General features: G+C 47.0%; 1 protein-coding gene across 1 annotated transcript in view; it reads right to left on the reverse strand.

The window, feature by feature from the left end:
* VWA3A (von Willebrand factor A domain containing 3A) overlaps positions 1-14,602 on the reverse strand; it is a 44,260-nt gene extending 29,658 nt beyond the window's left edge. Inside the window, exons 1-8 of the mRNA XM_027126678.1 lie at positions 14,469-14,602; positions 11,388-11,475; positions 10,946-11,069; positions 6,695-6,822; positions 6,521-6,598; positions 4,419-4,473; positions 2,351-2,449; positions 869-975 (exon numbers count right to left, since the gene is read on the reverse strand). Of these exons, the coding sequence (XP_026982479.1) occupies positions 869-975; positions 2,351-2,449; positions 4,419-4,473; positions 6,521-6,598; positions 6,695-6,822; positions 10,946-11,069; positions 11,388-11,449 (653 nt within the window). The 5' untranslated portion in view covers positions 11,450-11,475; positions 14,469-14,602. The remainder of the gene's footprint in view (positions 1-868; positions 976-2,350; positions 2,450-4,418; positions 4,474-6,520; positions 6,599-6,694; positions 6,823-10,945; positions 11,070-11,387; positions 11,476-14,468) is intronic.
* Between the last annotated feature and the right edge of the window lie 324 nt (positions 14,603-14,926).

Here is a 14,926-nt window from a genome sequence, read left to right on the forward strand (position 1 = left end):
TATTTACTGGCATAAGTAAGCAGAAATTCTTACCTTCCCCCTCTCCCCACCTGCGAAAAACCCTCCAAACCAGAAACTCCCAAAGGACTAGCTAAATAAATTACAGTATATCTACACAGTGGAATACTATGCTGCTATTAAAAAGAATGAGGTTGGGCTTCCCTGGTGGCACACTGGTTGAGAGTCCGCCTGCCAATGCAGGGGACACAGGTTCATGCCCCGGTCCGGGAAGATCCCACATGCCGTGGAGCGGCTGGGCCCGTGAGCCATGGCCGCTGAGCCTGCACGTCCGGAGCCTGTGCTCCGCAATGGGAGAGGCCACAACAGTGAGAGGCCCGCGTACCGCAAAAAAAAAAAAAAAAAAGAATGAGGTTGATCTCTGTGTACTGAGAGAAAATGATAGTCAAGATTAGGTGCAAAGCCAAGATGCAAAACAGTGTAATGTGTGCCTGATTATGTTTAAATAAGAGAGGATAAGCACACGGATGCGTGTATGTGCAAAGCCTGTGGAAGTAGATAGAAGAAACTGTTATTGGGAGGTGAGGGGGAACTAGGTAAGAGGGAGACTCATCTGCTATTATTTATCCTTTTATTCTGTTCCAACTTTTGAAAATGAGCATGTATTATTTTCATAATAATAAAACTACCTTGCTAGTTTTCTGGGTAAAAATGATGTCTCATCTTTTCATTTTGTGGTGCTCGTGGGGTGACTTTTCCAAAAGTTATTGGCTCCCTGTGTTTCTGCTTTTGTGAATTGTCTCACTTGTCTGTTGGGGGTCTTGCACTTTAATCACGCAATAAAGACACTAACACTTAGGGAGGAAGATGACCAGGTAGACATCTGGGCTAAGGCTGGGCAGTCACTCACCTGGAGGTGCCGACTTCCACCGGGCTGGGCCACAAGGTGCTGGTGGTGGTACCGAAGGACAGGACGTACAGCTTCTCCTTGTGGCTCAGCTGCTCATCAATGAGGCTCTGGTGGGCAAAAGGACATCACTGGCTGCCAGGGCCATGGGCCACGTGGAGCCTGGCCCCACCTCTCAAGCCTTGGCTGGGCCCTCTGGGCTGGGGTGGGAGCCGTGCTGAAACAGGGTCGCTTAAGGCCCAGCTTAGTAGCCCCATGTTGACATTTGCTTGCTGCCCACCCCAGCCTGCTCCTGGCTGTGCGTGGCGGGTATGGGGCCTGGGTGGCCAGCCCATGGCTTGGCGGGCCAGTCCAGGAGCTGGGTCCTCACTCCCGCTGACCGCAGACCACGTGCTTTTCTGCCGCGGCTGCTGCGCACTTAGGTCACAGGTGCAGTGGGATGAGCACCCACCTCAGCGTGTGCTGTGGTTGGACCCTCAGCACCTCACTGTGGCACCCAGTGAGGAGAACGGAGGTCAGGGGCAGCGGTTTCTATCCTGGGCGTGTGAGTTGGGGATAGAACAATGGGTGCAGGGCCAACCCATTGGATGCTCTCAGACTCAACCTGGTGAGTATCCAACAATAAGATAACTCATCCCGCTTCTTCCCGGCCAGCTACAAACTTCACCTGTTACTGCCAACACGAGCCTTGCCCTGGCTAAGACTGGACCAGCCCAGCTGCGGGATCTTTGGAAACCGGGCCCTGGGACCTGTCAGGAAGAGGGGCCTGCACTGACACCTGTTCCCTGACACCTGCTGAGACCAGGAACAAGGGACAAGTCTGGAAACTGGCCCACGTTGATCCCTCTAAAGGGTCCTGGGACCAGCTGTTGCTGCAAAGGTCTCATTCAAAGCTCCAGAGGTTCCTCTAGGAAAACAGACCCTCCATAACACTTCAAAGAGACTACAGAGGCTTTTTCGATGCCAGACTCTGTACTGAGCACTTAATTTGCATGAACTCCTTTTGTCCTCTGGTGACCCTGTGAGGTGGCAACTGACATTATCCCTGAGGTAACACGGTCACACAGCCGAGAAGTGGTGGAGGTGCCTGGGATTTGACCCTAGAGTTCTTAGCTTCTGAGTTACGGCCAAGCAGGATACCTCCTTGTCTGGAACAGGCCGGAAGCCTGTGCTGTGCTGAAGTCAGTCCAACTGATTACCGCCTGCGTGCCCTCCTTCCGGGCTCTTGAGACAAAATCAGGTTAGTAGGAACTGCTGTGGTGTGAATACTAGAAGCTCACACTGCAGCTGAGACTCTGAGGCTGGGTTTTGCAGAACTCAACATATATATATTTTTTAACTGTAGGTGCTAATTAAGTGTGAACTGTTCTTTGCAAAACACTCCATTTTGCACTTGCTATAAACAAAGCCCATTAGCAAGCTCACAAGGGGAGGGTGGGGTGGAGCTGCCAGTTCCAGGTCCTTCTCTGTGCCAGAGAGACTTACCATGAGGTCACTTTGGAACTCCTCCTTCTGGGGGCCACTGCTGACAGCTGACACATCAATGAGGACACCGACTCTGGCCCCCTTGATGAGGCCAAATACCTAAAACCAAAGAAGGCGCGCGGAAACAACCAGCACAGCTCTGTGCTTCTACAAACCTTTTACTGGGCAGCTCTGTGTAGCAGACGTTCAAGCGCTCCCCGACCTCGACAAGAAGCCGCAGAAGGAAGACCCATTTTATAGAAGGATGCTGCAACTCCTGAAGCCCGTGCACCTAGAGCCGGCGCTCCGCAACAAGAGAAGTCGCCGCAACGAGAAGCCTGCGCACCGCAACGAAGAGTAGCCCCCGCTCGCCGCAACTAGAGAAAGCCCGCGCGCAGCAACAAAGACCCAACGCAGCCAAAAATAAAATAAATAAATTTAAAACAAACAAACATGCATCCCCTTAAACCTAGCCATTGAAATTCTAGAAACTCATCCCATAGAAATAACTGGAAAAGTAAATAAGAGGGAATTGGAGCCCAGTGAGGCCAGATAGTCCCAGTTTTTCAAGAGAAGACTGAAAGCAGACGTAAAAGTGAAATATCAGGATTTTTAAATCTTGACAACTAATTCAAAAAATAAAACTATGGAGGCCAAGAAAAACATGGTTGTAGGGCCAGATCTGCCTGCGTGCCACCGGTCAATAACCCCTGCTTCTATCCTCTGCAGATATGGAAATGGACACCCAGAGAAGTGAGGCCTTGCTGACAGCAGAGTCGGGAACTGGGCCCTGTGATGGACCATGCATCACCCCAGGTGCCCCGGCACGCAGAAGACTCATGAGCTGGTTCACAGGTGATTGGTTCCCTGGAATCCAATAGGAGCTTGTTTCCTGGCTCTGCGGTAACTCCATCAGAAAGGGGTAAGGGGAAGAAGGACCCGACCAGCAATCCCTGCCCCCTTTGTCAAAAGTGGCAGGACAGGGGTGATGTGGGTAGGCAGGTGAGAGCAACATTCCCTGAACGGATGTTTGTGGAGTAGGTGAGGATTTCACCCCTCTCAGTTCTCTCTGCCTGTGTTACCACGTGCAACCAGAAGGGGCGTGCCACAGCTGGAGATGTGCATTTGCTGACCTGTCTAAGCAACTGAAGATGGTTCTGGATCTGAGATGTAGACTACACCCTGGAATCGGCCTGGGTAGTAGAGGTGGGGCTTGGGGGTGGGGAGCATGGATTTCAGCGTCTTGCCTGTCCCAGGGTTTAAGAAAAGAGTTGAGGATTGGCTAAGGTGAAAGCAAATGGTGGCCCAGAAAAGCATCAGTGGAAGAATATAGGCTAAAACAAATAAGAAGGCAAAATAAAGGTTAATTTGCCCATGATCACTCTTCTACTCTTTGGGTCTGAGGAAAACATTTAATCAAACTTTCAAAAGTTATGTCCAGATGATCAGCCTTAATTATAAATCTCATTAGGGGTCTGAGGTGAAACGGTCCAGAGGATTTCTGCTGTCTCACCCAGGATCTGTTTCCCCTTCTGGTAACAGCACTCTGGCTTTCCATGTGCAGCCATCTGTCTCCCTTTTCTCAGTCCATGAGGTTTGGGGGGGCTCACCCAGTCTCCCCCAACTTCCCTCACCCCCTGTCTTTCCCCAGGCGTGAGCACTAGTTCCAGGCCCAATCAGTTAGTACATCTCATCCTCCTGGTTATGGTGATTGGTCTAAATTGGTCCAGAGAGTGTCAATCCCAGGACTTGGGAGGGTGTACTGGGAAAGCAAGGTGAGATCCTTTTTGACATGTCACTTTAGTTGGTGACATGTAAGCTTAGAGCTGCTGGTGACCATCTTCCCAAGACTGGGGAGAGCCTTCCCGAGAGTAAAACCAACCCAGGGGAAAGCAGAGCTCAGAGACAAAGAATGACATCATTTGAACCCCCAGATACAGCTGTGTTTGAGTTTTTCATTTCTGTAGGTCTAGAAATTCCCTTTTTAACTTTGGCTAATGTAAATTGGAGGTCTAGCACTTGCATCTGAAAGGGTTCTAACAAGTACAGGTGGAATGAGTGAAAGGAGGTAAAGAATGAAATCCATTACCTTCTTGCTGTTTTCTGTGAGCCACTGAATTCTCTGTTGATAGAGTTCAATAGCTCTGTCAAAACACCAGGAAGACTTGTCACCCAAGGTCAGTTTTATCACTGAGCAAAACAGCCACTTACGTACATGGAAGGAAAGTGCGGATGGGACTTTCTTTCTTTTAATGTGTCTAAGGCATTGGGAGAATATAAGGCAAAATCTAGCAAAGAGAAAACTGAAGGTCTGTTTTCTGGGATAAAGGATGGAGGGGATTGTGAAAGGGATCAAGTGTGTGTGGGGTCCTTTTGCTGATGCAATGTTCATTATAAACGGCTGTGGTTTGGTGGAACTAGGTGGGCTTCGAGGGAGGGCCAGTCTATGGAGGATGGTGGGGTGTTCTTATGAGGAAGGTGGAAGAACATTCTTGCTCTTCTCAAATCTGTGTCTTCTCAGGTGAGACTTCCTAGTCACCTGGACATGATAATAAATGCACAAGTGAGGCAACTCAGCAGCAGTTTCTCAGTGGATTGATGAACAAAAAACTTAGTTTTTGAATAGTAAGTGGCCAGGGGAATTTCTTGAGTTTCCCTTATTGCAAACTATTCCAGTGGCTGTTTGGAGACCAGCCTGTAACAGGCACTCAAGTTAAGGACTCAGCCACGTGAACTTAACTGAATTGCCTTCACTGAGGCAGGTGGGATTTGGGGGCCCAGAGAAGGGCAGGGAAGGCCTTTGGATATAAACTCATGGGCATGGGGCAGTGGGCAGAGTCATAGGCATGCGTGAGTGTGGGTGCAGGTAAGGGCATGGGCAGGTAATGAGACGAGCTTGTCTTTGAGACCCAGCTCTGCTGTTTACTAGCTGTGTGACCTTGGACAAGTGTGGTAAACTCCACAGCTTCATCAGCTCCAACATGAAGATAATAAGACTTTACCCAAGTCAATTTGCCAAAAGTTAGTTTACTGAAAACCAATTCTCTGAAAATCTATTTGCCAAATGACCAATTAACTGAAGAGACCTGAAACATTCCTTAAATTGCTGGATTCACAATTAAAACCAATCAACCAAAATATTGCAGAAATCTTTAAAATCTGTTTAACCTTCCAACCCAATAAAACTTGCTATAAAAGTTACAGTTAAAATTTTTTTTTTTTTTTTTTTTTTTTTGCGGTATGCGGGCCTCTCACTGTTGTGGCCTCTCCCGTTGCGGAGCACAGGCTCCAGACGCCCAGGCTCAGCGGCCATGGCTCACAGGCCCAGCCGCTCCGCGGCATGTGGGATCCTCCCGGACCGGGGCACAAACCCGTGTCCCCTGCATCAGCAGGCGGACTCTCAACCACTGTGCCACCAGGGAAGCCCCAGTTAAAACGTTTTGATAAATTTGGCAAATTGGTTATTTAGTAATTCACTTTTGGTTAACGGTCTTGAGAGTAACACTATATTTTGTGTTGTTGTGAGGATTAAATAAGATAATGTGTGCAGCCCTTAGCAGAATTCCTGACACATTAAGAAATGTTGGCTATTAATTATTATTCTAACCTTTTAAGAAACCTCAGGCAAGCAGTAATCATGGCCCATAGATTGCTACACCGGGGATGGATGGTGACGTCAAAATCTGGTTTGGGGGAATTCCCTGGCAGTCCAGTAGTCAGGACCCCTCGCTTTCACTGCCAAGGGCCTGGGTTCGATCCCTGGCTGGGGAACTTGGATCCCACAAGCCTCTTGGTGTGGTCAAATAAATAAGTAAATAAACCAAAGAGAAGCTTTAAAAAAAGATCTGGTTTGGAAGTGGGGAGCCTGAATATTTTTGACATACATCTGTAAAAGTATGAACCCAATCAATCTGTCATCAAAAGTGGTCACTCTTAACCATCACAGATCAGATGAGGCTGTGAGGTTTTATGTGTTCATCCAAAGGGACCATGGATTTTAAAAGGCTGAGAAAAACTGATATGGTCCAACCTCTTTATTTGCAAAAACAGGAAATTGGGGCTAGAAGCGGAAAGAAGCCTGCCCAAGGTCCCACAGAGACTGTCGTTTGAACAAAGTCATTTTCAGGCTGCTGAAACCAGGTACTTCTTGAGCTCTTGGGTTGCTGGGAAGATGCTGAAAAGCATACTTACTCAGAAAGCTTGGATTCCAATTGGTGGATGGTCTGGGTGGAGATGTGCATTTTCCTCGTGACATTGCTACCCTCCTTCCTGAAGAAGAAAAGTCTTATGAAAGGGTCTCTTGGGCTCAGGGGGAGGGACGTGTCTTGCAGGCTTGTGGGGAGAGGGGAAAGGCTTCAGACTTACAGCATGGCTGTGCCCTGGCTTATCAGGTCAGCCAAGGTGAGTTTCATAGACTTTAAATTGTGTGTTAAAAGCCAATCTTCTGAATCCTCCCAAGCTGAAGACAACTGGGTCTCATCGCCCTGCAGCCTCTGCAAGACAGAGTCACAGAAACCGGTGGAAAGAGAGGGTGACGCTGAGGATGTTTTAGGTTCCCTCCACGTGGACCCCTAAGGGGTGACAGCCTGACCGGTCCCACCCGAGAGCAGTCCGTTCAAGAACTCGCCTTGCTGAGGCAACAGACAAATGCGGAGGCCGGTGCTCTGGGCCAGTTGCCCGGAAATACCCGTGCCCATCCCTCACCTCATCCCCAGTATGTGTCTAGAGGAGTCAAGCGCCACTCACCACATCCTGCCTTGTGAGAGACTGAATACACAAACACACCGTGGCTAGACCCTGTATGACAGCACAACTCCGACCCACACGGGTAGCAACCAGATCATGGAGCCAGACCACAACCTCTGCGGCAATTGGACCGGGAAGTCAGGACTCTGGCAGTGACTGCCAGCTTGCCTACTCTTCATCCCCTTTTCAGCTCAGGACCAACCAGAGAAAACCAAACATGCCCCCAAATCAGTCACAGGAGACGCCGGCTTCTAGTTAGTCCGCCTCTGGCTCCCTTCAGGGTACACCTGAAGCTTTCCCCGTTTTTCACCATAAAGCTTTCCTTCTCCCCTGCCAACCTTTGAGTCTCTGTCAAACACAAGTGATGGTGGCGTCTTTGTTTATTTCTGTATTTGCATTCCCTGCATCCTTTCAGGTATACGAGTTCTGCCTCCCTCTCAGTCTGAGGGATCCTCCACAAACATTTGTTGACTGATGGAAGAGGGAATGGGTTTCCCTGTCCATTCCAGAGGCCAGAAACAGGAGCAGTGGGTAAAAGTTTTAGAGGAAGAATTTCCGAGCCATCACAGGAGTCTGGCCATGAAATGAACAAGCCCCCTTGCTTGTGCTGAGTGACATAAGCTCAGGATGTGGGTGGTGGCCTTGGTGATGGAGCTGAAGTCGTTCACAGCAAGCATTCAACATTGGTGATACATTCTGAGAGCCAGAAGGTGGAGAGAGCTGACCTAAGACTCTGAGCCCACTTTGCCTTGTTCTGAGCCCTGCTTTGAACTAGGCACTGTCCCTGGTCCTAGGGCTACCATGTGAACAAGATAGAAATGTTCTCGCCTCCTCGGAGCTCACATTCTAGTGTGGATAGATGGTCAGTAAAGAAAAGCAAAATCAATGTCCATAATTTCAGCAAGGAACAACTGTATTAAGAAAGTGGGGCAGGGCAATGTGATAGAAAATGACTAGGGTGGAGATGGGGAGGTCACTTTAGCTGAGATGGGGGGTCAGGGGAGGTCCCTCTGAGCTGTGATCTGAAGGTGCAGGAGGAGTCAGCCCTGTGTGTCTCTGGGCGCACACAGTCAAGGCAGAGGTGGGCTTGGGGGCAGGGGCAGAGTGCTGGAAGAACAGAAAGGTGGCCACGGTGGTTGGAGTGTAGCGAATGCAGGGTAAGCATGACCTGAGAAGAGGCTGGAAGGGTGTGCAAGGCCTGGAGCAGATGCGGATGCTGCAACAGCTTCCAGCACGGCCGCCATCGTCTGTGTGAATCAGTGGGCCTTACATGTTGCCAGGGTTGGCTGTGACTCAGGGTGTGGGACACGGCCTCACAAGGGGAGAGGCCGGCTCAGTCCCACACTGAGAGAAACCGCCCTGCAGCGTCCAGTGACCGTGGAAAGGGCCTGCGCACTGCTTAGCCCACCGCGGCCCCCGACTACATCCAAAGATGGCTTTGCCTGTCTCCTGTGCGCCTGCTTGGACCCTGGGTGGGTACTGCTTGGGCTTGTCTTTGTCAGGCTCTCCCTGTAGACGGTGAGGTGATAGACAAGGGGTTGAAATTATCTGCTGTGGCTGACCGAGCTGCATTAGACAGGATTAGATCAGACAGAGGATTCGGAAGGAGGAAAGGGCAGAGGAAGAGAGGGAGGGGAGAAAGGAGTGCAGTCCTGGGCCCCCCACTTACTAGCTTTGTGATGCTGGGCAAGCCCCGTGTCTCTTTCTCCACCTGTAAGATGGGTGCGTGACGCTAAGATCTAGAGCGTGGCCTGGAGCGCTGCTGCATAAACGGTTCTTAACAGTGATTCTTGTTTCCCCTCAGGTTGGGTCATAAACAGACGGTAACAAACAAACAAAGGCAATGAAAATAAACTGCTGCTATCATATTCCAGCTAGATAGTATCGGATGCCGTAAGTTCTGTGCCTGACACCTCCTCACCCTCTGTTTCAACATATGTATATGTATAACTGATTCACTTTGTTATAAAGCAGAAACTAACACACCATTGTAAAGCAATTATACCCCAATAAAGATGTTAAAAAAAAGGAAATTAGCAATTAAAGAAGTGTGAAAACACGAATAATTAGAGCAAACTCTTAATAGTGCTTATTATGTGACAAGCACTTTCCGTGTATTAACTTAATTACGTCTACAAAATAGGTTCCATCGTTATTAACCTCATTTTACTGACAAGGGTGCTGAAGTATTGAGAATTAAGCAATTTGTCCAGTCACACAGCTAGTTAGTGTTGGAGCTGGGATTCAAACCCAAGCACTATAGCTTGAGCCACGCTCATAATCACGATACTATATTGCCTTTAAATTACCACCAAACTGTGACTATCTTTGTGAAGGATCTAGAGAGAACTGACTGAAAAGACAACTTTCTCCGTATGTGATTCTCTGCTAATTAATGTCCCGCCCCAGAACAGCACCGCCTATAATCTTAGCCCCAGCCGCTCGCTTAGGAAAATGGTGCTCTGCAGCATATAAACACTAGGTGTCACTCTTCTCATCTTTCAGGACAACCACCTCCCTTTGGTGACACTGAACCTGGTAGACTTCTAATTCACCTCTCTTCCATTTTACTTGCATTTGAAATGATCCATCACTTTTTAGGACATGGATTTTGTATTATTAATATTTGAAGAGCCACCATGAAACACATGATGGATTTTGACTGTAGGACATACTGATTATATACTGAAGGATGTGCTTTACATACAGAAGAATAAGATCTTTGTGCTGGGGCAATCCTTTCCCTCTTTCCCACTGCTATTCATCTATGAAGTAAAGGAGGCCCCATTTGTGGCTAATAAATAAGAGGGGTCCTTGTACACCTGGAAAGTCGTGTATCTGATAAGAAATTAGGTGAAATAAAGACTCATAGTATCAACATCTAAAGTCATTGAAAGGATCCTTCAGAATTTCCAGACTCTATTGACATTTGCTCATCTCCTTTTAATTAAACTCGCTTTCCCCTAAGTGCCAATACTGGAGAAAAGTAAAGCCCAACTATTTTCCTGATGTTTAATTGCTAGCATTAAAACTGTAATGTTTTTGACTGATTATCATTTCAAAGGACCATTGTTAAACTCTAGTGTAGAATAGGTAGACGGTTATGGGCCAGACTTGCACGGACAACCCCTGATGACAATAGTCTCTATGGTAGAGTGAATTGCGAGTTCTAGACAATCCACTCACCACCACGCGAAGAGAGCTCATCAACACACTGAGAGTCAGCCTAAGACCACAGTTCTGGTCATTCGAGAGGTTAATTCTCCTGCCGTAACGTTCTCACTCCAGTGGCACTTCCTGAAACTGATTTTTTTTTTTTTTTGCGGTACGCGGGCCTCTCACTGTTGTGGCCTCTCCCGTTGCGGAGCAACAGGCTCCGGACGCGCAGGCTCAGTGGCCATGGCTCACGGGCCCAGCCACTCCGCGGCATGTGGGATCTTCCCGGACCGGGGCACGAACCCGTGTCCCCTGCATCGGCAGGCGGACTCTCAACCACTGCGCCACCAGGGAAGCCCCTGAAACTGATTTTTGGATCTAGATTTTAGGGAATCCTACAGGAAAAACAAATCTCAGGAAGGAGAATCTTAGAATTAAATTCCTTAGTCTTTAAGATTTGATAACAAGGACAGTGTCTTCACATCCCCCTGAATATTTAATGATATGGCCAAGAAGGCTATACAATTTCTATAAACAGCATAGAGATTCTTCAGTCATTTCTAAAGGCAGGGGATCAGAGATGAGTATGTAACTAATCCTTTTCAGTCCTGAGATCCTACGTGAAGAAAGAAATACCCAGAGCTTAACACATTCTGCATTCCCAGTCTATGATTTGTAAGCACTGCCACTCAGTTGAAGCACTATGGTTTTTACCAGCAAGTCCTGTGTCTGGTTAATATGTGTAACCAGTAGTCCATTGTCTAGGTTTTGGCCACGTTCATTGATATTCTTCTGGTTCAATTGCTTCTTTGGATCTCTGTCATTGTTTCTCCTCATGCTAAAAAACACAAAGTAATTTGATCAATGCCCCAGCACCAGACATTGACTCTACATTGTCAGGGCCTCCAGAAACATTTTATTTCTGTGTAGTAACTGGGAAAGTTTCCTGTGTAGATCCCGATAAAATGTGGACTCCAGGCTCATAAGACATTTTATTCTATTGTTTTGGTAGTTAGGTAACTAAAGCCCTCAGGTATAAGATGATGTATCCACCATTTACCCAGTCTCGCTTAAAGGCAGGTATTTCCCCCTCAACTCCCATGAACAAAATATTGTTGTTGTTGTTTTCATTTGCAAAGTCAGAGAAGATGCTTACCAATGATTTTCCAGAAACTTATTATCTTGACCATGGAAGATAGGACTAGTTTGTGTGGCCATTATAAAAACACCCAATGCTTATTTTCCTAAGGAGGAAAAGAATACCAGAAAAGAAAAGGGTAAGTGCAGCATATAGACAACAGCTCAACTGTTCTTTCATTCATTCATTCAATAAATACTTATTGAACACCTACTAGGTATCAGGCTTTGTGCTAGATGCTGGGGATACAACAGTGAACAAGATAACAAAGGTTTCTTGACTTCAGCACTTTCGACATTTTGGACAAGCTAATGCTTTGTCGTGAGGCTCTCCTGTGCATGGAAGGATGCTTAGCACATCTGGCCTCTACCTATCAGATGCCAGTAGCAACCCTGCCCCCCTGCAAGTTGTAACAACCAAAAACGTCTCTAAACATTGCCTAATGTCTCCTGGGGAGCACAGTTGTCCCCAGTTGACAATCACTGAGCTAGGCATCGTCCTTGTCCTCCCAGAGGGGGAGAGTGATGTAAATATAGTAATAACAGATTGTGGAAAGTACTGTGAAGGAAGTAAACAGGATAATATGATAGGAATCAGGAAAGGAATCTGCTTTGCATAGGTCAGGTGATCAGTGAAGGTGTCTTTTGAGCTTAGACCTTTTTTTTTATAAAGTATCTTATTTTATTTTATTTATTTTATTTTAATTAATTAATTATTTTGGAGGGCTGCGTTGGGTCTTTGTTGCTGTGCGCAGGATTCCTCTAGTTGCAGCAAGCGAAGACCCAACGCAGCCAAAAATAAATAAATTAATAAACACAACCCGCCCCCCCAAATCTAAGGAATTCCCTGGCGGTCCAGTGGTTAGGACTCCACGCTCTCACTGCTGAGGGTCATGTTCAATCCCTGGTTGGGGAACTAACATCCCACAAGCCGCACCATGCAGCCAACCCCCCCCCACAAATCCAAGGTCACACCCCCTCTTCTCCCTCCTGCTCAAAGCTGTTCAAAGGCTTCCCTTTATTTCTAGGATAAAGACTAAGATCCGTAAGATGGCATTTGAGGCTCGCAAGCTCTGGCTGCTGCCCACCTACCTCGCCAGCTTTCCCACTCCACCATTGCTCGCTGCTTTGTGTTTTTCAGCATGAGGAGAAACATTGCTCGCTGTTCGACAACCCCATTCCCCTTCAGTTCCTAGAATGCTGTATGGCTCCTTTAATCGCAGGGCCTTTTCATATGCAGGCTTTGCTCTGGAACATTCTCCTCCCCTCCCCCCAACCACTCATCCTTGACATTTCAGCTCAAATGTTACTTCCTCTAGGAAGTCTTCTCTACCATCCCACTCTATTCCAGGTTCCTTTGTGTTATGTAAACTGTCATACAACTGTGCTCCTTTCTTTAAAAGTAATTATCTTAATTTAGAATAATACATTTATTTGTGTGATTTTTAAGAATTGGCATCTTTCTCCCATTAGACTGTAAGTTATGCGAGAGCAGGGACTGGCAGACAGTAAATATTCTAAGGAGGGGAGGTAAACCTCAGTTCTTGAAGAACTGACTTCACTTTCTGCTCTTGGGTTCCATGAGATACTTGTTCCTTCTAATTCCCTTCCTTTTTGCTTAAGTGACCTCATTTATTTATTTATTATAAATGTATTTATTTATTTAGTTAGTTATTTTTGGCTGCATTGGGTCTTCGTTGCTGCACGGGCTTTCTCTAGTTGCGGCGAGCGGGGGCTACTCTTCGTTGCGGCGTGTGGGTTTCTCATTGCAGCGGCTTCTGTTGTTGCAGAGCACAGGCTCTAGGCACACGGGCTTCAGTAGTTGTGGCACATGGGCTCAGTAGTTGTGGCTCGTGGGCTCTAGAGCGCAGGCTCAGTAGTTGTGGCGCACGGGCTTAGTTGCTCCACGGCATGTGGGATCTTCCACGACCAGGGCTCAAATCTGTGTCCTCTGCATTGGCAGGTGGATTCTTAACCACTGCACCACCAGGGAAGCCCAAGTGACCTCATTTATATTTCTTGTTACTTGCAACAAAAAAAATATTGTCTAAAACACCGCAAGTGAGAAACTCCAGATGGAGTTGCAGCTTCAACATTGGAGTGTGTGTTCTTATGAAACCATTAAATTAAATAGCCTAATGATGGTCGGCAACTTGCTTTTCTCTTTGGGGGTCTTTAATCTTTTATTCAGAGGAATTTTCTTTTGAGAAGCACCAAGATAATGTGACAATGTCTCAAAAAAAGAAAAAGCGGTTTTACTTCAATATGCTTTGCTGGGAGACTCTTGTGGCAGAGACTGCTGGAATAGAAATACCGCATCAACACTGGACACCCCGCAGTCTTAGTTCCCTCTTTTCAGTGAGTGATTAACAACCTAATGAATTCAGAGGCTTGCACGACTGGATTCTGGGATGACTTGTGTTGGCCAACGGAGGGGTGTTTGGGTTGCATAAAACTAGCAAAACAATGTGGTGAGCTAGAAGGAGCACGGAACCATTGGTTTCTTCATCTGCAGAATGGCATGGGGATAATAGTAACTGCCCTGCCTACTTCAACTCCATCGTCAGGAGGATCAAATGAAATTGAGAACGTACAAGAGCTTTGTAAAATACAAAGGGCTATAGGAATGCAGAATACCATTTCAAAATCTGCTGCATCTTCAAGAACTTCAGCATATGACACAAGCACTCGTTCATTCCGCGCACATTTATAGAGTGCATGCTAGGTGCCAGAGAGAGCTGGTAGGCAGAGCTGGACAGCCCTTACCCTCAGGCCTTTGCTCAAATGAAACCTTATCAGAGAGGTCTTCTTTGATTACCCCATCTCAGACAGTACCTCCCTGCCCCTGTTTTGTTTTCTCTGTAGCACATTTCATCAACTGATGTTCTATATATTTACTTATTATCTGTCTCTGGCCCACTCTCCCTCATCCATCAATCCACTAGAAGTAAGATCCATGAGGGCAGGGACTTAGTTATGTTCACTGTTAGAACAGTTTTATGTAAACATTGCCTAGAACATAGTAGTTGCTAAAAAAACATATGTTGAATAAATGTACTCAGGGCAGGTCCAGAGTTTAGAGAAAGGTGGGCCACATTACCTTGGGAGACTGGTCACAGGAGGGGAAGAGAATATCCAAGCCGGTCCTTAGGAGATGGCATCTTGTCAAAGGGAGAGAGGTAGCCCTGATTAGTGGATAAAAGAAAATCTTCAGCTAACTTCCTGATTTGCTAACAGCTGGATCCAGGATTCTCCTAAATATCCAGGATAAAGCCACCCCCAGCGTTTGTATTTTTAACTGCCTAATAACCTCCAGTCTTTCCCCCATCCAATCCATTTTACAGTCTGCTGCCAGAATGATTTTTCTGATATGCAGAATTGTTCATGTTACTACTTGTTTAGAACCCTGCCATGGCTTCTCAGTACCGTGGACAAGCAAGTCAAACCTTCTTCACAAGGCTTTTCATTCCATTTGGATCTATTCTTTGCTTACCTCTCTACCTCATCCTGCATCCTTCTATACACCCTGGTAACCCCTACCTACACACACCTTGCTAA

This window comes from Aethalodelphis obliquidens, unplaced genomic scaffold (genome assembly GCF_003676395.1).
Source record: "Aethalodelphis obliquidens isolate GAN/ISIS:26980383/991018 unplaced genomic scaffold, ASM367639v1 scaffold30, whole genome shotgun sequence".
Taxonomy (NCBI): Eukaryota; Metazoa; Chordata; class Mammalia; order Artiodactyla; family Delphinidae; genus Aethalodelphis; species Aethalodelphis obliquidens.